We start from the raw sequence: 26730 nt of genomic DNA, 5'->3' as shown, positions 1-26730 counted from the left end.
ACATTGACATGTTTCTTGACAGTGAAGATTACATACAAGTGTTAGTAGGGAGAGTTAATGTTAAGCACCAAAAGGTACATCTCTGAACCATTGTTTTTATATGGGCATTAGGCTGGAAATAGGACTAATTCTGAAGGATATTTCTCTCCCCTTTATTTTTTATTTTTTTAAATCACTGTCAAGAAGGATGAGGAATACTGGTAAAGTTTTTTTTTTATAAAAAGTTTTTATTTTTTTAAGACAAACTCATACAAACAAAATATAAAAACATAAAACCATCTTCCATTTTATATACATACAGTGTGTCAATTGGTTACAAATCTTTCGTGCTATCCTTTTGTAGTCATTACTCACCGGTAGAGGTTTTTGTATGTGTGTTTAGCTTTGGGAGTTGCTGCAAAGAGTTCCCACTAGGGACAGTTGTAAACTGATCTTCAGAAAGAGAAGTGTTTTTAAAATAAGCAACAGCAACAACACCCGGCTGTCTTATTTGGCTCCCTGCCACCAGCACTTCCATCTCTCTCACTTTGATCCTCTTATATTTGGACTCTGGCTAGTAACGCCTCCTATCTGGACTGAGCAGCTGAGAGTTGCTCAAAGGGAGGTTGTACGCAGCTACGGAGGGAGATTCTCAGGGCACCACGGATTGCGTTTCCCTCTTGCACAACGTAGGGTGAGCCTCCAGCCCACCACTTTGTACATTCTTGGTGTGCCTGTGAGCTGTGTGTGCCTGTGAACAGCGCTTCCTCTGAGCTGCTGGCCGGTTTTTGGAAGAAGGAAGAGGAAACCCCCCAAAGAACCCTGCAATTCTTTCAGATGTTCAGAAGACGACTCGGCTAAGAGCTGGATCACGCTGGGCCATGTAGGTTTTTCATTTCTCCGTTGACTGCTAGGCCAAATGCTGGACTGCCTGTTTGTGATACACTTAGAAGTGATCCGAGACTCTTTATTTCTCGTGATATTATATGAGGGCCGATGGAAAATACGCCAAATGCATATCAAGAGTTCATAAGGAACTCTTTCCTTTCAACAGGAAATAACTTTGGCTTCTCCGATCCAGTAGGTTGGCCTTTTCATATGAACACCGCCTTTTGTATCGGGAGGTAACAATTATAATTTAATATGATTGCCTGATCAAGAGGTTTGCAAGGCAGAGGAAACCGTCACGGCCATATTTTTAATGCTACAGAAGAGCCTGTTCGATGACTTGATCAAGTACAGCAGCTTAAATGACAACGCCTGCAGCTCTGCAAAAAAAGGATGCAAATGGACTCCTCCGTGCCTGCTCTCCAAAGGTTTTTAAAGAGCACGTTCTTAGAAAAGCCATTTCATAATAGGTAATATGGAGTGAAATAGGCAATAATAGAAATAAACTTTCTTTTCCTTTATTGATCCATGAATTGCTGTTACTGTAGGATATGCTCTCATTTGGGCTTGGCTGCCCTGACGCAGCTAATACAGCCATAGATCCAGAAGGAGAGGCTCACAAAGGGGATGGGGCAAGAGAGACAAACTGCTTCCCTGCATCTTTGAAGATAGCTCATTTCAGGTAGTCCTCGACTTACGACCACCATTGAGCCCAAGATGCCTGTTGCTAAAGGAGACATTTTGTGAAGTGCATTTTGCCCCATTTTACGATTTTTCTTGCCCCATTTGTTTTGCATTTGTTAAGTTAGTAACATGGTTCTTCAGTGAATCTGGCTTCCCCGTGGACTTAGCCTGTCAGAAGATTGCAAAAGGTGATTCCCATGCCCCCAGGACACTGCAACCATCATAAATCTGAGTCAATTGCCAAGCATCCAAATATGAGGATGCTGCAACAGTCATAAGTATGAAAAAGGGTCACAAGTCACCTTTTTAAGTGCTGTTGCTACTTCAAACGGTCACTAAATGAGTTGTAAGCTGAGGCCTACCTGCAATGGGTTGATTAATAAAGATTGCATTTTCCACAGCAATAGTAATCAATGGAAAATAAAGCATAGTCTGTTGCAGACCAAAGAAATATTAATACGTGGGTGGGGCTAGTTTTTAGGGGGTGCCCCAAATACCCCTTTAGTTATCAAACTTCATTCATGGTGGATTTAAAAGGATGTGAAAAAAAATGTCATTACTTTTCATGAATTAGCCTATTATTTCATCAAAAAACGTGGCTAAGGCAACCAAGAAAAATGTCCCCATCTTAATTTCAGGATCATCTAATCCTAAGGATTAAAATAGACCAACGTACTTACATATGATAAACATTTTAAGTAGAGTGATATGGGGATTTGGAAAGATCAGAAGGGCGTATCCCCTACTTGTAACGCAGGCTTTAACCTTTTTCTTGGCCTTGAGTTGTAATCTAATAGCAACAAAGAAAAATGTAGGTACCTTATAGCTCTTCTTAGTCTAAAACGGGTGTCAAACTCAAGGCCTGTGGGCCGGATCCAGCCCACAGGGTGTTTAGATCTGGCCTGTGGGGCTGCCCTGGAAATACAAAGGAGCAGCCCGTAGTGCCTTTGCCAGTGAAAATGGAGGTCAGGAGCTCCGTTTTAGCTGGCAGAAGGCTTGCAGGATGATCCCCCAACCCTGCCTGGGCACCACAGGGCACCACTCCCTGACAGGAGTGACCTCAAGCTGACCATGCCAACCCTGACCATGCCTATCTGGGGGGCCCCAAGGTCAAACAACTTTGATGTGGCCCTTAATGAAATCGAGTTTGACACCCTTGGTCTAAAACATAAAACAAGTATCAGACAAAGATGAGTTTGGAAGTAGATGCACTTTTATTTATGTAGGCAGAGCCACCAAAGAAGCAGAGTTAGACACACAGTACTTTTGATTACAAATACGCATTTCATGTTAACAATGGAAACCTGTTTTGCTCCCCAAAATAGCACTTCCCTGGAGTAGTGGGTGAGGTGAAAGTTAGTTTATAGCTAGAGACAAAAATCCTCCTCTATTTTTTTCACCATCACCCTGGTTTCTGTTTCCATCAATCTCTTTCCTATTTAAAAAAAAATTGCTTTACTTGTGGAGATGCTACCAAGAAAAGGAGAAATAGCTGTTAGTCTTCTTGAATTGAATTTCGCTTCTTTGGAAATTAGATTGAAGATGTCAGCTGACCACTTCTGAAATAATACGCTGAGAGCCTTTAAGAAGATATCAAGTCAGTTTGGGGTGGGTGAGGGGAATGGCAGTAGCTGAGCAGATTAGATGGAAAGATCTCTGCGAAGCACCAGGGATTAAGAAGCTGGGATTTGTTATTGATTTCATGCTTTGCTCCCTAGTATTTAAACTATGATAGATCTAGAAAGTGATCCAAATTGACTGACAGGTGCTTTATCTAGTGTAATTATAAGAAACAGTGTACACAATAGAAAGGGGATCTAGCTTTGAAACAACTGTTTTGGATTATATAGCATGGTGGCCTGTGGGGGAGACAAAAGGCAGAAATAATGCTGCACGTGCAGTTTTAAGGGGCATAATTCCAACAAGGATTACAAGGATAATTACATCTGCGATTTTGGGGGGGGGGGGCTTTTGTTCCACTGTTAAAGGCACCGAGGATGCTTGCCAGGAAAAACAGAGATGCCAACCATTAGGCATATTACTCATGCTTCAAAGTGTTTACAAAAACTGGCCACTGGGAGAAAAAGAAAATGTGCAAACTTTATGGGTTTGGAGGGAAGACAGAAATGAACCCACCCGTACAAACCCAAGTGGAGAAGATGAGGCTCACGGTTTAAATGGACACGTTCCCACTCTTCTAAGAGGACCGGGAACGACCCGCCTAGTTGGTGGAAGTTGGGAATGTAATTTTTGGAGGTTGATTTTAAAGCCAGCCTTCGATCCAGCAATCTTAACAGCATCCATAATTGGGGAAGGGAATCCTCACATTTCAATTTAACCAATCAGCTGTTGTTGGAGAAGCCAGGAGAGAGAAAAAAAAGAGCCTTGTCAGCAAGATTGGTGCAAATTGATGAGTGGAAGCTAGTGGATTGAGATGTGAGTTTACTAGAGGGTGAAAGTTGCTCTACCTTTATAGAGCAAATATTCCTAGTTTATTCTGCAAAATAGCAAGTAGCACACTCGGGCAAACTGCTAAATAAACAACCCAAGATATCGGATGGGTTGCAATCTTAGCCAAACCCAGTTTTAACAGCCAAATAACATTCCAACCTATATAAGGAGAGAAGAACATAAATCAAGTAAAATCATACCGGAATAATGGTTATAGCTAAAATTGTCACGTGGGAGAAATGGATTGGTTAGATCAGGGGAGTCAAACTTGTTGTCATCACAGCGTCCTCACGTGATGTGTTGGGGCTTCCCCACCCCCCTTTGCTAAATTGGGTGTGGGTGTGGCCAGCACATGACGCATCCAGCCCACAGGCCACAAGTTTGACAGCCCTGGGCTAGATTACGTTAATGAAACTTTACAGTGAAACCAGCTTGCAGTAGTGGTTAAGTCATCATGCTGGAAACCTGGAGACCGTGAGTTTCTAGTCCTATCTGAGGTACAAAGGCAGCTAGGTGACCTTGGGCCAGCCACTCTCTCTAAGACGGAGAAAGTGGGTAAGGCACTTCTGGAAACAAAAAACTTGCCAGGTAACCGGTGGGACTTGTCCAGGCAGCCTCTAAGAATCAGGATTGAATGGCATGAAGAGAAAAAAAAAAGACTTGCAATAAAGTAGAATTAGTCCATCTAATTGTGTTTCCTCCCTGGTAAAGCTGACATCAGTTTGTGAACCTGAAAATACAATTCTCCACTGTCTCCTTTAACTTCCTGAGAAATTAGGGGTGATTCCTTCGGAACCTCTTGCACCACCCACTATCCAGCTGCAGGCTATGCTGTCTCTTATCTGACTGGTTTCTAAGGCAGCGTCTCTGGGCCCAGTCTCCCAAGGTGTTCCCTTTATAACCATTACAATTGGACAGCAGCATTGGTTCTTTGTCTTAAGCAGCAATTTTGTTGTTGTTGTTGGTCCCTAGGTTTAAAGCTAGGTTTTTTTAGAGGGACAAACTTTTTATCAGATTAAACCTGCTTCCAAAGCAGTTCTGTTGTGCAGCCCCAGCACATGTGTGAGTCTAGTCCATCAGAGGATAGTGCTGAGCGTATTGTCTTCATCCACCTCCTTCTCCTCGGGTTGCAATGAGCTGCTGGGAACCGGTAGGGATTTGAGGTATTCCAAGTGACGCCGGGATTCGGCTTGGTTGCGCCGGATATAATAGATGACGTAAGTGATGACAACACCAAACCAGACAAACATAGTGAGCAGCATTGCAAAATCAGTGTTCTTCTGGTGAGTGACACAGAAGTCGACTCCAGTACTGACCAGATGGGACAAAGTCTTCCCAATGTACTCCTTCCAAGTTGCTGTGGTGCACACAATGTCTTCCGCCTTCATGGCTCCTAAGGAAAGAGCCTTCATCAGCTCCTGCAGGGAGCAGTCACAATGCCAAGGGTTGTCGTAGAGTTCTAGCTTAACCCAGGTCAGCATGACAAAAGGAGCAGCGTCTATTTTTTGCAGTTTGTTCCCAGAAAGGTCGAGGAGCCTCAGGGCATTCCCTAAGCCGTGGAAGGCTGCTGGAGAAATGCTCTCGATGAGATTGTCCGCCAAGTGAAGTTCGTGGAGGAGTTTCAGGCCGTGGAAGGCCCCGCTGGATATGTGGACGATCCAGTTAGAGTCTAGGTACAGGACGCGAGTGTCATGAGGAATGTCGAAAGGGATGACCATCAGATTTCTCCAACTGCACCACACCACACCGTTTCCTGGTGGGCAGTCACACCTCCGAGGGCAGGACTGATGGCCATGCAAGCTGTGGATCAGGAACAAGAAGATGGACCACACCGACATTATTTCTGCTGAGTTCTTCACAAGCAGCAGCGAGAGCCTGGTTCGCAGGCCCAGAGCTCTCACTGAAAAGCAAAGGGATGGGAAGAAGGTAAATGAATAAAGGTCCTTCCAATACACTGAATGGGCTTATTTTGACAGGAGCTGTGACCATATGACCTTAAGCCATAAAGCTTTATTAATACATGGGCATGTGCTATTTTTTTTTTTTGTCTAATATGAGTTATACAGGTAGTCCTTGACTCACAGAAGTTCATTTAGTGACCGTTCAAAGTTACAACGGCATTGAAAAACGTGACTTATGACCATTTTTCACAGTTACGCCCTTTGCAGCATCCTCATGATCATGTGATTGAAATTCAGAAACTTGGCAGCTAGTTCATATTTATGACCGTTGCTGGGTCCCAAGCTCATGTGCTCCGCTTTTGTGACCTTCTGACAAGCAAAGTCAATGGGGAAGCCAGGTTCCTTTAACGACCAGATTACTAATTTAACAACTGCAGTGATTCACTGAAACAACTGTGGCAAGAAAGGTCATAAGATGGGGCAAAACTCATTTAAACAAATGTCTCACTTAACAACATAAATTTTGGGCTCAATTGTGGTCATAATTTGAGGACTACCTTTATTTAACCTAGCATTTCCTCGCCATAAGCAGTGGCTCCTGTTTTGGCCTGATGCAAATTGTTACAGCTTATACATTTATTTTCCTTAAACCAAACATAGCCAATGTTTTAGAAATGGAAGATAAGAAAGCCCTAAATCTGATGTGAGGGCAGGAAAATGGTCATAGATATATAGTAGGTTGACTCAGCCTTCCCTCCTTCCAAGGTGGATAAAATGAGGACCCAGACTGTTGGGAGCAATAGGCTGACTCTGTAAACAGCTTAGAGAGGGCTGTCAAGCACTGTGAAGCGGTATGTAAGTCTAAGTGCTATTGCTAGATATATACTAATCAATTAAGCTTTTGGTTGCAAGCAAGTTTTCCATGTTGGATATTTTTCATTCTTTTTTCAACAAAATGTAGGTCTGATTTTTAGTGGCAGATCTTGCCGAGTCCTATAGATATCTACCCCAAAGTAAGCCTGATTTAATTCCAAAGTGTTCATTTCGTAATTGAATGCGATTGTCAACATAAATATTTACTTGCTTTTGAGATCTCATATGCCTCCAGCTATTTCTCTCCTCAAATTCAGCAATGGAAAGGAAAAGAAAAGATGTACTTGGCATTGGAAATATAGGTTCTAGATATAAAATCATAATTGATCCTGAACTACCAGTGAAACTTATAACTCAGTGATTAGGGGAGAGGAAATCAGATGAAGATATAAAAGGCAGGACTTATTAAAAAAAAGCTACGGTAATAATGGTAGAAATCAAAATATCAGATTAACAATAAATATAGGTCAAGAACTATTAAAAATGAAAGACACTGATAAAGAAGCAGGTTAATTGTCCTGGTCAATTTGTTTCGGATGTTATTTTCTTTCAGATTACAAAAAGATGCTCATAAATTTACAGTACAATACTAATATCTTTTGATTTTTATTTCCTAACCATGCTTATATACTTGCCAAATTTAAGTATCCGTTCTTGTGCCTTTAATAGCAGTAACATATCACTGTGCCTGCCAGGAAATACTCCGCTTTTGAGCTGCTACACTCAAATCACCGTCACAGAACCAAAGTTCATAAGCCCCTTGTCTTCCTTTTGCTTATTTAGAACAATATATATTTTTAAATAGTTTGCTCCAGAATCAGTGCATCTGTATTGTCAGATTTAAATTATTCAACCAACATTTTTCTCTGCCTTTGCTGGGAACAGATAACACTGATGCTTTTTTTATCTGCATGTGATTATATGATCAATCCACACCCAACGCATTTTTGGTTAGCCAAAATTGATCAGATAACGCCATGCCCATTGCTCAGCCATTTTTGTCTTTCAGCTCTTTTACCGAAATACATGAAGGCTGAAGCAGCACAGTAATTGGAAGACAGTCAATTGAAGAGATTTTTTAAAAAAAGATTTCCATAACATTTCTTAAATAAGGCAGAACCAAACAAAACTTTTCTTAAGAGATGTCATCTAGATGTCAGGTATATCATTTTTGGCTAACTCCTATTTGGTGGGAAAACTTAATGAGGGAGGTTTCCCTCCCCCTCCCAAATCAACAGTATGTGTTGTGCTTTTATGCTATGCTTGTCTCTCATTGAGTTCACCCAATTTTAACACTGTTAGATGTGCACTAATAGTGGACAAGAAGTCTAGGAATATAGTATATGCATGTGCAATTGTGGTCATTTATGACCAGCAATAGGAAGATGCTAGCTAAACTACCTAATCCAGGACTGTACAGTATTACAATTGTCAAAAATTCATCTGGCCTCCATGTTTCTAACAAGGGTGTGTAAACATTAGGGTGGGGCTTTGTGTATTGCTTTATTTATTTAGCTGTGGACTGGATCCCGTTACACTGCCCACTGTAACATAACTCCCAACTTTTACCTCCTGTAAATTTTAATTCTGATGAATCGTGAAGCAAAAACGGCAGTGGCTAATCCAGGTCTTGATGTGATGCAGAAAAGATCATCTGCTGCTTGTCAGCATCAAGACCGGATTAAAGACTCTTGGGTGAAGCAGCCCAAATTAATAGTTGATACGTCTATCACCTAAACCACCATGCCACACTTACCTGCGTGAACAAGGTGCTTAAATCAGTCTTTCTGTCCCACAACTAATGGAGCCTGAAGACAAGGGAGTCTCCCAGCCTTACCTGCAGCTTCTGCTTGGCTTCAAGAGATGCAGGAACCACAAACCCCACAGGTCAACTTCTCTCAGAATGTCCTTTCTCTGACTACTGTAGTTCCCTGCCTGCTGTCCATCAGCTAAAGAGCTTGAGACACATGACTTTGTGAGTAGGAGGAGGAGGGAGAGTGCCCCTACCAGACTGCAGGAGGTGTGGCAGGGAGATTGTTTGTGTTTGTAATACACGAACGCAAAAGCTGATGAAGCAGTGGCATCTTCCCATCTCATCCCAGGGTTGGACACCCTAACTGTTAGGACTTTTTAACAATGATTGGCAGCCCACTTTACATTTTGTAGGAAGAACCAGCATTTTCTGCTGTTTTGGGGGTAGATTTTTTTTTGGGGGGTAGGCTTCCTTTCCTGATTAAATTAGGTTCAACCTGTTTTACAGAGAGCCAGTTTGTTGTAACGGTTAAGGCACAAGACTGAAAACCAGGAGAGAGAATTCTGGTCCTGCGTTAGCTAGGAAAAAATTATGAAAAACCCCTCCCAAGAAAACTGCAGGGTCTTGTCCAGGCAGATGCCAGTCCATGTTGACTCAAAGGCACCAAAATAAAAATAAAAAAAATTCGTTTTGATGTTTAGAAACTATTTTTCGGTGTGCACCCCAGCTTGTTAAGGTAGGAGAATATGCCAACCATTAATTAGGTTGGTCTGATGGATGAGGCCCTTTTAGAAGGATTGTCAGCAGAAATGTCCATTTCCATCCAGGAAAGATGAGATCTTTTTTTAATGGGACTCAAATGTGAACATCTTCCATAAACAGTGTTAGCACTTACTGCTTGTAGCATGAACATTTTAAAGTACAGTACTTTTACATTTGTTTTTTGAAAGTGGCTTTCAAAAATTAAAAAGATAATGGCTGCTTATGTTGGTTGTTTGAATTCTTTTTTGTTACTTGAAATCTATTTCAAGTTTAGAATATCGCTAAATAAGTGGCCATGAACAAGCGCAGCATGTTACTGAGATCACCCGTGAAAGAGTAGTAAATTGAGTTCCTTCCTCCCACTCCAGTAACTACCTCGGTTTTAAGAAATTCTGATGTAGCAAATCTGCCTTTTAGATAGATGACAGACAGACAGACAGACAGACAGACAGACAGACAGACTTCTTTATTGGCCAAGTGTGATTGGACATACAAGGATTTTGTTTTGGTGCAAATGTTCTCAGTATACATAAAAGAAACGATATGTTCTTCAAGAGTCAAGAATCATCAGGTACCGCACTTAATAATAGTCATAGGGTACAATAAGCAATCGAATCATACTAGGAAACAGTCAATATAAATCGTAAGGATACAAGTGACAAAACTACAGTCATACAGTCACAAGTGGGATGGGTGATAGGAATGATGAGAAGATTAATAGTAATAGTAGTGCAGGCTTTGTAAATAGTTGGACAGTATTGAGCGAAGAATTTGTTTAGCAGAGTGATGGCGTTCAGGAAAAAACTGTCCTTGTGTCTAGTTCTGGTGTGCAGTGCTCTATAGCATCATTTTAAGGGAAGGAGCTGAAACAGTTTATGTCCAGGATGTGAGGGGTCTGCAAATATTTTCACAGCCCTCTTTTTGACTTGTGCAATATACAGGTCCTCAATTGAAGGCAGGTGGGTAGTAATTGTTTTTTCTGCAGTCCTAATTATCCTCTGAAGTCTGTGTCTGTCCTGTTGGGTTGTAGAACCAAACCAGACAGTTATAGAGGTGCACATGATAGACTCAGTAATCCCTCTGTAGAACTGGATCAGCAGCTCCTTGGGCAGTTTGAGCTTTCTGAGTTGGGGCAGAAAGAACATTCTTTGTTGTGCTTTTCTGATGACGTTTCTGATGTTAGGTGTCCATTTTGGGACATGTGATATAGTAGAACCTAGAAATTTGAAATTTGGCCCCCACCTTTCTTCCACTATTACATTCAGTACTGGTTCCCCCCAGGGTTGTGTCTTGAGACCCCTGCTATATGCCTTGTACACCTTTGACTGCTCACCAAGCCACACAACAAACACCATCATAAAGTTTGCGGACGACACGACCGTGATTGGTCTCATCTCCGGAGAGGATGAGTCGGCATATAGGGCAGAAGTAGAGAACCTGTCTATCTGGTGTTCACAGAACAATCTGTCATTGAATGTCCATAAAACCAAAGAACTGATTATGGACTTCAGGAGACATGGACAGGACCACGCCCCACTCATCATCAACAGAGAACGAGTAGAAACTGTCCCTATGATCAGATTCCTTGGCATCCATATTTCAGCTGATATCTCCTGGTCCCCTAACACCAAGGCCGTAGAGAAGAAGGCTCAGCAGTGGCTGCACTTCCTGCGGGTTATCAGGAAGAACAATCTGGATAAGAAGCTGTTGCTGGCTTTCTATAAAGCCTCTGTGGAGAGCACTCTGACATACTGTCTGGGTGTGTGGTATGCAAGCTCCACAGCTGAGGACAGGAAAACTGTACAGAGGGTGATCAACACAGCTCAAAAGATTATTGGTTGCCCTCTGCCCTCCCTGGAAGACTTAACTAGGTCCCGCTGCCAAAGCAGAATCAAGGCCATTATAGAAGACCCCTCACACCCTGGCAATTATCTTTTTGACCTGCTGCCGTCTGGATGGCGTTTTAGGTCAATAAAATCCCACACTACTAGACTAACGAAGTTTCTTTTCCTGGGCCATCTGAACCACATATAAACACAAAGTCACTACCTCATTAAGATGTGAAAAGATGTGAAATCTCAATACCCCATTCAGATGTATAATAACATATTACAGTACAAGCCATCTCCATGTATTGTACTTGGCTAAGCGTTACAGTGAGTGTTGGATGTATATTTTGTGTATATTTGTAGATATTGTACTCTCAAATTGCAAATGGAGACGTGGGTACTCTTATCTTTCTTATCTTCATTTTTAAGTGCTTTGGTTTTATTGTATTGTGAACAGTTGCTGGGGTTTAATTTAACTGGAGAACATGATTGATGACTCTTGACTATGGATGTGCCTCATTGGAGAATATAAATTATGATACACCCAGCGGGTGGGGGAAAACCAGGGTCAAGGTTGACAGTAAATTATGTGTCTGAGAGTTTGGCTCGAGACTCATGATTTAATTGGGGTAACTACTGGAATCCTGACACCATGTCCCTCCCAAATTTGGATTTTGAATCCCAGCCTTTGCTCACCTTGGGGACGTGACCTTGAGTGTACTTGTAAAGTCAGTGCAGCCCTCCAGTTAATAGATGGGGAACACCTTCTTCCAAACTCAAAATATGCTTGTCATAGAAAAAGCTGCCCCTGGTCCATATAAATGTGATTAAACTAATTTGCCTCCATTTCTACAAAGGGAAGATGGAATACTGATTGAAATGTTAAGCGATTTTGTTATTAGTATGTAATTGTTCTCATAATTTCAGCATCGTTTCTTGCTGGTGGCCATAATCGTCATGCCTAGAAAAAAAAATAGCTGATCCTTGATACAAATCACCTCTACTAAAATCTAAAATGACTGTGGAAAGCACTAAATGCTACAAAAATGCTACATAATTGATGCAATTTTTCCAATGTATTTCAGGTCAGAAAATATAAACTGTTTGGGGACAAAACCTTATTTTATTCATAAAACATACATGAAGCCCACATGATCCACATTCTTCATATAGCTTTCTCAATGTAATCTGAATAAGCCACATGCCCGACCTCTCTTCACCCTCAATCATGTCAGATGTTTCTTTGGGTGCATTTTCTTTCAAACTCAAAGACTTCTCTACCCACTCAGATCCAACAAAATCTCCCCGAAGCAAGGAAATCCCAAAACAGCAGATCAACCCTTATTTTGACCACAACATCAATGGAGCACTTGGAAGATTTCCTTCTAATGCAACATTTTCTCCCCCAACAATTGCTAAACCGAATTTCCAAAAATGAATGGTTTTGACTGGTTGGTTCGATTTCCTTTTAAAAGGTTACAGCAACCCTACAAAATAAGTCACTTCCCAGGAAAACAAATTTCGTGTCTATACCAAATGGGACGGTTTGACAGATGGCATTGGATTCCCTCAGTTGGGTTCAGCTTGTTGAGCCAATGTCTTTCGAGCCATTTCCAGCGCACCTTCCTTAGTCCTGTTTCCTCCAATGAAGCCACTGGAATGTACAAAGATACAATCTGGGATCCCGCTGAGCTGGGAGAGATCTTCTTCACGCAAACCCCTCCATTCCTCCAGCAATGGCAATCTATGGGGAGGATGGGGAAGGGGGAAAGAAGCAAAACCAGAAGGTAAGCAAGGAGACACAACCTTGCTGTGGAATTCACGTATAACTTTGAGAAAAGAGGAGAGGAGCTCCTGCCTAGAAAACCATCAGATGTAAGAGGCTGGAGCCCACAATTGTTTACCAGCCAAAGAAAGTAACTAAGGAAGGACCTGGAGAGTGGGAAATTAGCACTTTCAGACCTGCAAGATTAATGTAGCCTTACAATAAAGCAGGTGTAGCTCCATCTAGTCATGTTTCCTCTCCGGTTTACTGACAAACCCTGAGGGACGGTCTACAATGGGCTCCTTCGAATTTTCTGGAATTCACTGTCCAGAGAATCCAGCCTGCCTAACAGAAAGCAAAGGACTGCTGGGCACCCAAAGATCTTGAGGAAAAGGCTACAGAGAACATTGGATGAGGCCTCTGCTAAGACACAATACCGACGTCAAGAAAACTTTATCCTGGAAACACTTAAAATATGTTTATTTCATTCTATTTCCAGAACAAGCCATTGTTATTCCTATTTTGGGGTGTGTGCATACCTTCAACTTGGTTTTAACCGATTTTACTCTTAATTTTGAATAACTGGATTTAATTTAGTTTAAGCAGTAACCTAAGATCTGGAGCTTCCCAAGAGTGTGGAATTACGTTTTCTACTTACTACTACTGTGCTCGCTCTCTTTCTCTTTCTCTCTCTCTCCCCCTCTCCCTCTCTCTCCTCCCCTCTCTCAAAGGAAGGTGCTGAACCTAAGAGGGTAGCCATCATCTACTCATGGGAAAAACAGACAAAAAATGGATCCGTACCATTTGCTAATGAATCTGAGGCAACTTTTCCATGGTATTGGGGGAAAAAAATTAATCTTTCTTTCAGGGTAAGTCAAAAAGGTGTCAAGAAGCCAAGCTCACCGGTTCTGAAAGGTTCTGAGCCCTACAGGAACACATTGTACCCGCCACTGGCCACTCAAATCTGTGTATAGGACGAATTTCAGTGGCTTCTTCACATCCATCATTTGTTCCAGCTGTAGAAGATGCTCTTTCCATGGACAGCCTCCTTGTGCCAGGACCAGAATTTCACCACTAGGATCCACCTGTCATAGAAAGAGATGCACACCATTCAGAAGTACTGGTTTTAACGGCCCAATGGCTGAGGTGTACAAAGCGCTAGAGGCACTTATTGCGACATTACTGCTAATCATAAGGTGGTCTATTGTAGATTCTAGTCCAAAAATGAATTTAGCATAATCAGACTGACAGAAGTTTCAGTTCATTTCCTCTAAGATTCTAGTCCTCATTATGACATACAGGGAATCGCGGAGAAGCATACTGAGTTCTAATGGTTCTAGAACTGGACTGCAAAGAAGGAGCAAGTGGCTGTCATTCAACTCTGAATGACAGCCACTTGCTGCTTCTTTGCCTCTTTATCATCTTTTATCCTTCCAACTGTGAGGATACAGCAACCCTGGACCATCACCAGAAAGCTTTTCCTTTTCCACTTTTGGAAAAATGAACGCTTAGCCAAAAAAAAGGGGTATCTGACAAGCATGTTTGTAAAGTTGTCTCCGTCTTAGGAACTTGCGAACACGAGGGGGTACCTCAAAACGCTGTCGGATGGCATCCTCCACAAGGCTGCGTGCAGGGTGCCAACTGCGGTAATAGTAGTCAAGACGGTCTAAGAATTCGTGGCCCACCAGCGTCATGGCCTTCTGGAACCCAGCCTGGAAAAGAAGGATGGATTTGGCAATTACGTTCTTAATCCAAGGGCATTTTTTTTTTTTTAATTTGGAGCCATGCAATCTGTACTATGTGATTATAGGAGGGGACACCGCTAGCCACACTCTCTCTCTGCATTTCTCAGACAAACCATCCTCTGGCTGTCTCTTTCCTCTTACCAGCAGAGACCTCTGTGAGCTGCTTACACAAAGACGTACCAAGTCAGAATTCCCCAAATACAGGTAGTCCTCAACTTATGACCACAACTGAGCCCAACATTTCTGTTGCTAAGTGAGTCGTTTCTTATTGTCCCACTTTTACGACATTTCTTGCCACAGCTGTTAAGTGAATCCCTGCAGTTGTCAAGTTAGTAACGTGGCTGCTAAGTGAATCTGGCTTCCCTCGCTGACGTTGTGTCGACGCCGAAATTGACATATAGGTAGCCATTTTATTTATTGCTTTTTAAATGGGTTTCATCCCTTGGAAACCTGACATTTTGCTTGTCAGAAGGGGATCACGGGACCCCCGGGGACACAGCAACGGTCATAAATATGAGTCATTAGCTGAGCATCTGAATTTTGATCACGTGGCCAAGGGGATGCTGCGACGGTTGTTAAGTGTGAAAAATGGTCATTAAGTCACTTTTTTCGGTAACTTTGAAAGGTCACTAAACAAACTGTTGCAAGTCGAGGAACATCTGTAGCTGGGCTCTCTAGAAAAAAGATCATTGCCCCCTAGTTGGTTATGGGTCGGCAAAAACAGCCATGCAACCCCTCATCTGTGGAAGCTCCAGAAGAACTGGCCCCAGGGTCTTCTTCACTGGGACCAGAGGTGGGTATTCAGCTGGTTCTGACCAGTTCTGGAGAGCCGGTAGCAGAAATTTTGAGTAGTTCGGAGAACCGCAAATACCACCTGTGACTGGAGATTTTACAGTCTCCTTCCCCTGCCACACCCACCAAGCCACGCCCACAGAACCTGTAGTAAAAAAAATTGAATCCTACTACTGACTGGGACCCTCTGTGGGTAGACCACTGCCCCATAAATAAATGAAAAAAAGATTTTGGGGGGTGGAGATGGGGGTCAAAAGACAGCAATATAAGCAGCAGGTTCTCTCTCTCTTCTTTCTTAACATGCTTTCATCGCGTGAGTCTACACTAGCCACAGACCAGGAGGAGGCTGGTGACACTCTTTCAGCCTAACAAATTTTATTAAAAGTCATACTTTGGATGAAACCAGCCATCGTTCATGAGAGTTTAGCCTTTTTAATATAATCTATGTTAGGATTCTGGTGGTTGCCCCCAATTAAATCATGAGTCTTGAGCCAAACTTCCAAAACTTCAAAAGGATTTATTGCGAGTTAACATGTCCGGCACTGCCTGGGTGCAGCTGACTCTGAGACACATAATTCATTGTCACCCTTGCCCCTGGTTTTCCCCCACCCCCCCGGGTGTGTCGTAATTCATATTCTCCAATGGGACACATCCATAGCCAAGAGTCATCAATCATGCTCTCCAGTTAAATATTTACGTGGCAGAAACTTCAGTCACCTAGTTACTATCCTTGAAAAACTATTTATGGAATGCGTTTTCAATTTCCAAGCTGCCGCACTGTTCTTGCAAACCCCTTTCACCCCTCCCTTTCAGTTGGCAACTCTAAAAAGACCACAGAAATATTTTATGAGTTGACAATCTGCTAGTCTGAAAAAATGCTATCAGACTCCTCCTGGTGTTTTCAGTGCTGCTATGTTTTTGCTTTAGATCCACCACAAATTTCCTTCGTATCTGATTTTATTCTTATCCGAGCTGGCTCAAGGTTTGCCAAGCAAATCTCGGTCTTCTGAATCCTACCTCAGTGTCTTGGTCCTTGTCGTTCCAGCGAGGATTCAGGTACCCCACCCTGGAGCTCACATTGGTGCTCATGGTGTAGCGTGGCTCTTCATCCCACTGGGAGATGCCATTGTCGATTGCATCTATCTCCTCTACAAAGTTCTCATACAACTAAAAAGGGAGGAGGATGGGAGTGAGAATAGGGTCAGTTCAGTGAGGAATAATGTTTGGTATGTTTGGTAAAAGAGACCATCAATAGCACTCTTTACATTCTCCCTGTAAATTACACATACTGAATCCACTAACGAAGTTGTGGATTAAGTAAGTAAAACTCGATGTTTTTACAGGGCCTTCAGATCCTGCTGAACTACAATTCCCATAATACCTTCCCACTAGATATGCTGCCTTGGGCATTACAGGAACTATAGTCTGACACATCTAGAAGTTACTAAGTTGGAGAAACCTGCTTCGGCTGAGGAAAAGGTCTCCGTTATTTCTCATACTCATGCCAGACATTTTCTTTCACGTATCCCGATCCTAAATGTGGGCCTAGATACCTTGTCATAAAGCAGGTGCACAACAGGATCTTCCTCCTTTAGGCCCAACTTGTTGGCTAAAATCTGGGAGCCAAAGTGTACATATACCAGCCCTGCACTGCTCAGCTTGGTCTGCCACGGTTTATCAGGTTTTAGGCTGTGCATTGACTCGTTAAATGACCTGTGGGAACAAGGGGGGAGGAGGGGGGGTCAGAAGAGACTGGGATCGCAGCAAGAGAGACAAAATCATGCCACCTTGAGAAAGAGCTCGGCTTTCCAAATTTCTCTTCTTCATAGACTGGTAGAACAGACTTTTAAAATATATATTTCAAAACTCTACCTTCAACAAGGAAACCTTGCCCAGAATGTTTCTTAATGCTTTTCCTCCTTTCCCTTCTCTGTCATTTTTAGATTGTAAGGCCAAAAGCAAAGACTATATTAAAAGTATTACACCCGAGTCAAAGGATGCTTTGAAAAAGCACTTTAAATTGTTATTTAAAATGCTAAAAATAAAGATGAATAATGGAAATGCATCTGGAACAAGTTCTTTACCTCAGTAAGACGTAGGGCAGGGAGTGAAAGAAAAAAAAGAGGTTGCACATAATTTCTCACTTGTTCAACAAAAAAAAAACAGTTTTCCTAAGGAGACTCCTTAATGGCCACAGCTGGCTAGCAATGGTAGCATTCTAATCTGAGGTATCTGGAAGTTATTAAATCTGGGCTGGTTATCTTTCAAACTTCTCTTGCCTTCCTCACCTGCTGGATGGTGAGATTTACTGACCAGGTTAAGATGGCGGAATAGAGAGGAAAACTTTAAGGAATTCCTTAGTACCTCTGGTGATGGTCATAGCGATGCTTCTGCGGATCATATTCACCCCCAACGTCCACCACCACATCACATGAGGACAGCAGCTGGGGATCCCGAGTCCGGATAATCTCTGCATCCTAAAGCCACAGCGAGCAATGTGACAGCAACACAAGCAGTGAAACAAAATGCACGACTACTAATCTTGTAGCTTCTGACCCTATTCCGTTCTAGCTTCTGCAACAAGTGAGAGGATAGCTCTTTTTATTTAACTTCAGATTTCTTTTAGTCAGTTTGCTTCACCTGGGTAGTACGTATCTACAGGATAAAGAATTCTCCTCAATTGTGAGAGGTTGCAGATTCAAGTGCTGACAAAAAATTATTATAAATTAAGATATATTTTTCCGCTTTATGCTTCAAAAATTCCAGAAGGAGCAAGCTGGGATTAAAGTGTTTTATTAAAAAGAATTTTGGGTTATGATCCTTGTTAAACTGAGGAGACATAAAAGTTTCCTGAATATGCAGAACCCATTATTAGATGAGATCGCCCAAAAGAAAAACCCCAGTAACACTTTATCCCAGATTATCTTTTATTGTGGGTATGAAAGATACTGAAATATTATGTACGTGTTGGGGCACGTGTTATACTCAGTCAGATTCTAACATAAAAATTGATGTGAAAGAAAGCAGCAGTAAAAACTTGCCTTTTTAAAAATCATACCAGCTTCTGTTTCTTAAAATGTGGATATTTAATGAAATCTCAGAAATCTGGGGCAACTGGATCATAGTTATAACTGCAGATGCAGGATTAAGAGTAGAATAAGAATGCCAGTGATTTATAATGTAGCAAGACTGCAACCATTTGCAGCTTCTTAAAAGTAATTGTTTTCTGTTTGTAAATCTGAAGTTGCAGGAGGATTCCACTCATACCAGGATCTGGGTGGAGGAGGCAGAGTAACTTTAACACAGGGGTTGTCTAATCTTGGCGATTTGTGGACTTTTAACTCTCAGAATTCCCCATCCAGCCGTGCTGAAGTTGAAGTTCACAAGATCTGACTACTTTTACACCCGCAGCCATGTAATTACTGAAAATAACCGGAAAGATGCTATGTGTGTATGTGATGCCTCTCCAAAAGACAAGAAAGCCAGCAAGTTGTGCTTGCCTGATGGGATCTGAAGAAGCACAATCTCTGCACACCCCAAAGGAAAAGAAAGACTTCATTTAATCCCACATCATGTCAGAAGGAGACAGCACATGCCCTTCGTATGTTTGGACTACAATGCCCACAATGCCTTATTGGCCGGCTGATCACAGACCGGAATCTCAACATATATGCAAAAGATCGGTTATCCTCAAGCTCTAAAGGCCGACTGGGCACCATAGGAACTGTAGTCCAACACATCGGACGCAGGAAAAAAAAAAGCTGTTCTGGAGAGATTGCACTGGCTTGCTGGGGTTGCTTTGTTCCTCGGCAGCGGGACTGCCTACCTGGTAAGAGGGAAGCAGCTTCAAGAGGAAGCACGCGAGAGCCTCGTCGCAATGAAAGGTGCCCCCGTGGGTGCCGATGCGGCTCGGGCGCGCGCGCTTGGGGCCCGGCATGAAGCTCCGAGTCACACGAGGAGCCCAAGCGAAGAGACGGAGCATGCGCATAGCCGCGGTTGTTTGCAACCAGCCCCCCCCGCCCTTTCTCCCCACCAACCCCGGAGCCTGATTTCCGCCGCCAGGGTGTGTGACGGCGGTGCTTTTACCGTATTCCTGCTAGTTGGGGCGCGTGGATTTCTTCTCCCCAAACATTTTCCTCGCGAGACAATATCCTTTCACGGGGAAAGAAGAAGAAATCCTGCAGAGGTTCCGTATCAAAAGTTGTGCAATCCGGGCACGTGTTCGACAATCTCTTCCAAAGAAGGCAAAGGAAAATCAGACTATTTTTAAGGACCCGGTTTTGCGATTGCGCGGGTACGCACTTGCGAGGGAACAGGGCGGTAAAATTTCGTTCCCTTGTGTGAAAAACTGCGGAATAAAAATACAGTAACGTGTTCCTTTTTTTAAAAAAAAGCTATTTTTCAAGAGAAAAGTCTGTACATTACTGGAGATAGACTTCCACTCCAGCCTAATTTAGTTCACAGGGATGTTTTCAGGAAGTACTCTCCTGGTTGCCCTGAGCAACTGAATAACAAAAATTAAAAAATCTTTTTAAAAAGTCATCGAAGCCAGTGAAAATATTCAAAAAGTGAATTGAGACTTTAAAGCCCCCACTTCTGCTCCCATCCCAAGCCATTTACTTTTAAGGAACAGAGTGCAATTAAGCATTACAGTCAAGGTTAACCTTATTGATAGGGTTAACATTAATGCATGAGAATATATTTAATAAAGGTGGAGTATAAACTGCAATTTGGCAATTCAAATCCCACCAGGTTCAAGGTTGACTCAGCCTTCCATCCTTCCGAGGTGGATAAAATGAGGACCCAAATTGTTGGGGGCAATATGCTGACTCTAAACAGCTTAGAGAGGGGTGTAAAGCACTGTGAAGCTGTAAATTAAATGCTATTGATATTGCTATAAATAAGATCATATTTCCTCTGCATATTTTCCCTATGCGTGATGTTCCCCAACACACTGGCTATCTGGCATTTCTGTTTTTACCACTTTTGCTAAATGCTTTCACTTGTTACCACTTGTAGCCAAGGTTATGAATTCCACTTGCTGGACTGCTTTAGGCTGAATTTCTAATATTCCTTATAGGAAAGTATGTGCACTCCAAGCTAAAAGGGTCAGAGAGAGTACTGGCCAGCATTCAAGCAGGAGGAGAGGAGGTGCGTGTGAAGGAGTTGGGCATTTTCAAGCCTTTGACTGTCGTCAATTCACTACCTGTAAGGCATTGTATATTCTGTAGAAAGCCAAGACTGCAAGGAGTCCTTGTAAAACCTGAAAGATTAATTTAAACTGCCTCTGGCAAAAGAGGAAGTAAATGCAGCATCATGTGGAAATATTCTTTAAAAAATGATTAGTGGAGCATCTTCATGCTATGGACAGCAGGATGTGAAGATAAAGCCATTGATGCTTCACCCAGATCTCTAAATTACTTCCTCCAGTAGTTTCATGAAGGGAGTGAAGTGGCAGTAAGAGGCATGCAGTCTCATCATCTAGTTCTGGAGAGCTTGACCCATTAACTTCAAGGTGCCATCTTATTCCTCATGCTAGTTAACATTTAGAAACAGTTTATGCCACACCATTAAACTTTTAAAGCAACTGCATCACTAACGATTCACATATGTATTTTAGGAAGTTTTTAGGGTCCCAAATGATATAATTTTCAATCCTCTAATCGAGGGGTGTCAAACTTACATCGTGGAGGCGGTGTCTCATGACGTATTGGGACTTTTTTTCCCTTCACTAAACCAGGCATGGACATGGCCAGTGTGTGATGTATCCGGGCTGTGAGTTTGACAGCCCTGATCTAATTGTTAAGATTTTCCTCATTGAAAGAGAGGCTCATATCAGTCTTACATAGAAATAAATCCCAGGGGACTTAAATGATTCATTTCTGAAGAAACATATCAAATTAATCACTCAAAAGGTTTTCTTCATTTTTTTATTAATAAGATAACCAAGCATCACATTTAAAACTGCAAAACAGTATTTAATCATTCTTTATTATTAAAGCTCTGGAATATTATATTTAAATATTAGATCTTTATTTGTTAGAAAAAAAGCCAAAAGATGTACAGAGGAATAAAAAGATAGCATTCATCTCTAAATTTCCATCATTCATCATCATCACCACCACCATCATCACTATAATTAAAATATATATCTCTTTAAATCATTATATTGAATTTTATAAAGTGCATGACGATTTATTACATAAGGCAACAAAATGGAGATGATTTGTGTTTCTCATCTAGTAAGCTACCTTTCTCTAACTGTACAGGTTTGGCTTTTACATGCAGAAGTGGAAAAAGAGCCCTAAACATCTTTCAGAACAGAGCAGCTTTGATTCAAATGTCACTGTTATTAAAGCCTTTACAACGAATTCACATGAAATAGTTTCAACCTATACTAAATAGCCTGGTTCATTATAGTAACCTGACTGGCTTGTAACAAGCATGATGTTCAAACATTGCTGTATTCCGTTGAGGACACAGAATTTGAGAGGGTGATTAATTCCATCCTTCTCCTAGGCAGAAAAGCTTTAAGTATTATCCTCCTCCTCTTCTTCCTCCCCTCCCCCTTCTCGGCATGGAGATTTTCCTGATATGGGATGAATTCCAACTCATACATCCATGACTGCAACATCTATAAGATCTTGTTATTGTTCTAACCATGAAAAAAAAATGTCTCTTAAGATACAGAAACAAACACCCCCTATAGCGAATTAGCATGCTTATGTTCTAGCAGCTTAAATAGTGGACAAATTAGCAATGTGTATATTGTGCATTCCATACTGAGTACCTGAATTTTTTTCTAAAAGTCTCTCTCAATACTTGATATCACCAACGAGTTCAAATTTGCCCTAACCCCCTTCTGTGATTCTAACTATGTATTTGCTGAGGTGATTTTCACTTTTAAAAGTGTTCTTGACTCAAGCATATGGTGGAAACATAAAATCACCCTATCTTTAAAGTTATTTATTAGCTTAGATGCTGAGATGAAGTACAAATATTGATTAAAAAGCCCATTCAAGTGACCAAAGCTAAGGAGGGTTCACTGAAGCGATGATGCATTTCTGCAATTGAAGGAGCAAGGTTTTAAAATGGAGATGCTATATCTAAAATGATTAGCCTGGATAATGAAAAAATCCGATGTATTTTGGGTTGCGAAGGTTCAAGCTTTAATATGCTCTCCCTGCAAAAGAAGCTAGCTGAAGGAGGGGTACCTACACACATATGCTCACACACATCCAACCACAGGGACTTATTGCATGTGGGTGGGCTGCCTTTGTGCCAACTCTCAGAGAAGTACAGAAGGAAGTTAAGGCTTTGATGAAATCTTCCAATCCCAGTAATTTAGGCTAATTTCAGAGTAAAACAATCTAATCATTCTAGAAAAAGATAAATTGCTTTGCAGCAAACTCAAGGCACTTTCACAAGAATTACAGGTTTAGTCTATTACCCTACTGACACCTAGTGAGCACAAGGCAGATTTCAATCCAAATCTCTGCCTTCTTATATCATCTGTAAAATCTAAACAGCACAATCTTTTTTAAAAAATGCTTGTCTAATCTGTTCCTGTCTGTGAAGAATAGTTATTTTACCTGATAGATTAAAATATATAGCGATGTAGAGTTTGCAAACTGCTGTTATCACCAAGAATTAAAATCAAACAGAACTACACAATGGTGAATGTTCAACGTGTCTTTGAAGTAAGCAATATATTCTACAATCTAAGTTTTAGCAGAACATTAAGCTATAATCATGTTTTCTCTTTCAAACTGACAATTAACTCATTTTTAATGGTGCAGTCTTAATAAATCTCTCACCCAAATGTTTGTAGATTCCTTCATCAAACAGAAATTGGTCCACATATTATTTCATATTATTTGGGACCAATGCAATAAAAGCTACCTAAACCACACATATTCTTGGTGAAGTCGTTATTGATGACAAGATCTTTTCTTTGTCAACAAATGGCTCATATATACTTAATTTTTCTAGAAATCAAGTAGCCTAGAGGTTGTCAAACTTAGAGTAAACATTATACCAGTATCAAAAATAAATTAGTTTCAGCCTCCTGAGGATGACTTAAGAACTGACTCAAACATCATAGCCCCAAATTGGAAACAACTGAAAATTGCTTATTCTGTATCAGATAATTAAGCTGCTTTGTATATGATTTCATCTGATCATAGGAATCCTTTCTACAATCCATTAAAAAGTGATACTATACAATTTTTCTGAACAAACCAAGCATTCTTGGATAGACTAAAAGTCAGTATTATACTTCTGGATTATTCCTCATCAACTCTTAGTAATTAGTAGTGTCAGACACTGTTTAAGGCTGAAAGCAGCAAATATAGCCATGGTTATAATAGTGCAGAGATTCTGGCAGGAGCCTGGTTTTTAAGAACGTGCCCGTATTCCCCACCAAGGAGTGTATGATTAAAGCCAAAGTCTTCCAGTTCCTATTATAAATTATTAAGAGCTTTAAAAGTGCTGGCATATTTCTATGCATATGACAAATTCCATTAAAAAAAAAACACCAAAACCCAAGAAGATGATTATTTATTCTAACAAATCTTTCTTCTATTCCTCATTTGGCTAATAAACAGAAGTTTTGCTGCTGTTGAAGCATCTTATTTATTAATTAAATTATGTATTAAATTTATATGCTGCCCTTTTCACTGCTAAAGTGACTGTTGGTATTGGGCAGGAAATTATAAGCTTATATTCAACAAAAATGAGCACTTTGATATCTCTGTGTATTACAATAATCCAGGACTGAAAGCTTTTACTAGCCTATAGGAAGGAGAATATCCAAATTCCATTTTTCATTCCACTCATTCTCTGTGAGCGCTCTTACACCATTGGTATCTTTCTAAGGCCATGTTTCAACTGCTGCCTTTCATCACTGCAAAGTAGCAACAGAGAAAGCCATTCAGTTTTGAAGGGCAGGTGGAGTAAGATGAATCAGGTTGTTCCTCAGAGAGACTGGAAATGTGTATCAAGAATGTGGCTCTTCAGGTAGCATGGGGGGTGGGAGAAGAAATCAAAATTCTCACTGACAGAATATGCACAATCTCGTGTGGGGTAAAAACTTTCGTTTGTAGCCAGTAGAAAGCTAGGCCTGACACCCCCACACACACTCTTGATTTCCATGTGCTTTTTCCTCAATGGTGACTCAGGAGATTTCATTGCCAAAGACTTCAAGGACCAGTGGAGTGAGCTGCATGCTATGTTCAGGCAAGAAGGAGAGGCAGCGATATTGCTTGGAATGCTCCTCATTCAGGCTCCTCAAGTCTGTGAGTTTTTGGATCATTTTGGGATAGAGCAAGTGGTTGCCCGGAGGAGGGTGTCGGCAAAGAATATACGTCTGCAGGATTTGCGAAAGACGGTCCTGGATGGACTCCACCAGAGCCGTGTCCTGAACACCAGGGCGATCTAGGAAACAAAACACATCACACATTTGTACGTGACGGAGGCAGGCAGTAGCACACATGACAGGGCCTGTATGTGCTCCATTGTTACTTAATTCCATTTTCCCCCTCTCCTAATAAAGTTTCTATGCATTCCCTTAATTCTTCCTCTCCAACCCTAGAGTCACAATTTGAACTCCTTCAAAATAATTCCGAGTTTGCCCTTGTATCCACATTCCATGTCATGTGTCAGAATCAGAAAAGGGAGCATAAAAAAAGATTCAGAGATATTGGAAAACCTTAAGACAAGGTATCAATGTGGCATAGGTTAAACATATGTTTAAAAAATGGAAATAAAGCAGCAATTGTTGGAGGGGAGACAGACTTTTTCTTTAAATATTTCAACTATGAGACAGCTTGGACCTTTTAAAGATGTTTTTTTGGCATTAAAAATAAAACTGAAGTTTGCATAAGCCACAGACCTGATCTATGCAGCTCATGTGGCTTATGTGATCACAAACTGTCTTCAACTTCTTATCTCTAACCCTCTGTTACTTGTTGTCATGCTCAGAAAGAAAGACACAACTTTTTTTGGATAGGAGAATGTACCACTTTTTTTTTTTTTGCTCAATCACTGGAATTTTCTACCAAAAGTTCTCAAAGGGGATGCTGTTGGGGTATATGAAATTAATGGGTTTCTTGTGTCTACTTGAGAGAAACCATCCATTTAATGAGTAAGACATTGCTTTAATTTCCTTAGCATTTTGGGTCAAGCTGAAATAGGCTTGGGTCAGAAATAGTTAACTCTTATACCAGGTACGCATGTTGATCAGATATTAATCATAAAAACAAACAAACCGAGAAGGCAGTGCAGGTAAGGATGTTTTTAAACAAAGAAAATCTTTTGCAATTGTTCTGCAAGGTATACTACAGGTAGTTAATTTGTAACTTTCCCCCATTATTCTGCCTTTTTTTTCTTACCGCCTTCAATCCATTAAAGAGGATTGATGCCCATAGAGGAGAGTGGCATATGCCATCATTCTAAAAGTATTGCCAGGGCTGTTCCAGATGTCAGCACACCCCTGGCCTTCATATAAGGGGAACTGTCTCTCTGTTGGTGACCTGTAATTTCGAGACACTGAGTCCTACTGTTCTTCTAAAACATCATAAACCTTAACCCAAACCCTGCCCAGTGTTTCCCATACCTTCAGTTGTAACTAGCAAACGCAAACAAACGCAAGAGGGACCATAGCACAACAAACAGGAGAAAACTTTCTTAAATACAGGTAGTCCTCGACTTACGACCACAATAGAACCCAAAACTTCTGTTGTTAAATGAGACATTTGTTAAGTGAGTTTTGCCCCATTTTACAACCTTTCTTGCCTCAGTTGTTAAGTGAATTACTGCAGTTGATAAATTAGTAACCCGGATGTTAACTAAATCTGGCTTCTCTACTGACTCTGCTTGTCAAAGGTTGCAAAGGGGATCATATGACCGTGGAACACAGCAATGGTTATCAATATGAACCAACTGCCAAAGCATTTGAATTTTGATCACATGATCATGGGGATGCTGCAAAAGTCATAACTGAAAAATAGTCATAAATCACTTTTTTTCAGTGCCATTGTAACTTTGAACTGTTATAAGTCAAAGACTACTTTGTAGCATATGTTGACAAGTCACTTTCCCACTAATAAATTATAGCATCTTCTAAGCGCACAGACCCACAGACACACTGCTACCCCTTCACCATCATAGGCAGGGCAGGGACAGACAAAGGGACAGATGTGGCCCGTTTGCCAAAAAAAACCCAGGTCTGTTCTAACGCCATCCAAGAAATATAGTTTCTGACAAATAACTAGCTTCCTTCAGTACCGTAGTCATGAGTTGAGTGTTT

General features: G+C 41.3%; 3 protein-coding genes across 8 annotated transcripts in view; all 3 read right to left on the bottom strand.

Moving 5' to 3' along the window:
• Nucleotides 1–4977: 4977 nt before the first annotated feature.
• On the bottom strand, nt 4978–8691 carry LOC113445585 (leucine-rich repeat-containing protein 3-like). 4 transcript variants are annotated; one of them, XM_087925327.1, is made up of 2 exons: nt 8614–8691; nt 4978–5902 (listed from the first exon to the last, which is right to left on the bottom strand). In XM_087925327.1, the coding sequence occupies exon 2, from the start codon at nt 5838–5840 to the stop codon at nt 5079–5081; it is 762 nt and encodes a 253-aa protein (XP_087781453.1). In that variant the 5' UTR covers nt 5841–5902; nt 8614–8691; the 3' UTR covers nt 4978–5078. The 4 variants fall into 4 exon arrangements, with proteins under 4 accessions (XP_087781453.1, XP_026570640.1, XP_087781454.1 ...); XM_026714855.2 differs by having other exon boundaries at nt 4978–5898; nt 8614–8687; XM_087925328.1 differs by having other exon boundaries at nt 8533–8637.
• Nucleotides 8692–12223: 3532 nt separating this feature from the next.
• Nucleotides 12224–19629, bottom strand: MYG1 (MYG1 exonuclease). The gene is made up of 7 exons (XM_026714760.2): nt 19249–19629; nt 17787–17899; nt 16976–17135; nt 16440–16589; nt 14475–14597; nt 13789–13970; nt 12224–12864 (listed from the first exon to the last, which is right to left on the bottom strand). Exons 1-7 carry the CDS (start codon nt 19408–19410, stop codon nt 12690–12692), a joined length of 1065 nt encoding a protein of 354 aa, XP_026570545.1. The 5' UTR covers nt 19411–19629; the 3' UTR covers nt 12224–12689.
• Nucleotides 19630–21338: 1709 nt separating this feature from the next.
• VDR (vitamin D receptor) overlaps nt 21339–26730 on the bottom strand; it is a 99993-nt gene continuing 94601 nt past the window's right edge. For all 3 annotated transcript variants that reach the window (XM_026714695.2, XM_087925322.1, XM_026714696.2), the window contains one exon: nt 21339–24857. In XM_026714695.2, the coding sequence (XP_026570480.1) occupies nt 24598–24857 (260 nt within the window). In that variant the 3' untranslated portion in view covers nt 21339–24597. The remainder of the gene's footprint in view (nt 24858–26730) is intronic.

The sequence above is a fragment of the Pseudonaja textilis genome, chromosome 2 (assembly GCF_049901715.1).
Source record: "Pseudonaja textilis isolate UNSWEBS1 chromosome 2, rPseTex1.2, whole genome shotgun sequence".
Lineage (NCBI taxonomy): Eukaryota > Metazoa > Chordata > Lepidosauria > Squamata > Elapidae > Pseudonaja > Pseudonaja textilis.
This window is presented reverse-complemented; position numbering and strand designations above follow the sequence as displayed.

Bases quoted from the DNA above. Each gene is read 5' to 3' on its own strand.
- LOC113445585 (XM_087925327.1), bottom strand. From the start codon at position 5,840: ATGTCGGTGTGGTCCATCTTCTTGTTCCTGATCCACAGCTTGCATGGC.
- MYG1 (XM_026714760.2), bottom strand. From the start codon at position 19,410: ATGCGCATGCTCCGTCTCTTCGCTTGGGCTCCTCGTGTGACTCGGAGC. The intron at 17,900-19,248 runs GTAGGCAGTCCC...CTGTGGCTTTAG, and splicing joins AGCTGCTTCCCTCTTACCAG to GATGCAGAGATTATCCGGAC. The intron at 16,590-16,975 runs GTATCTAGGCCC...CTCCCTTTTTAG, and splicing joins TGCACCTGCTTTATGACAAG to TTGTATGAGAACTTTGTAGA.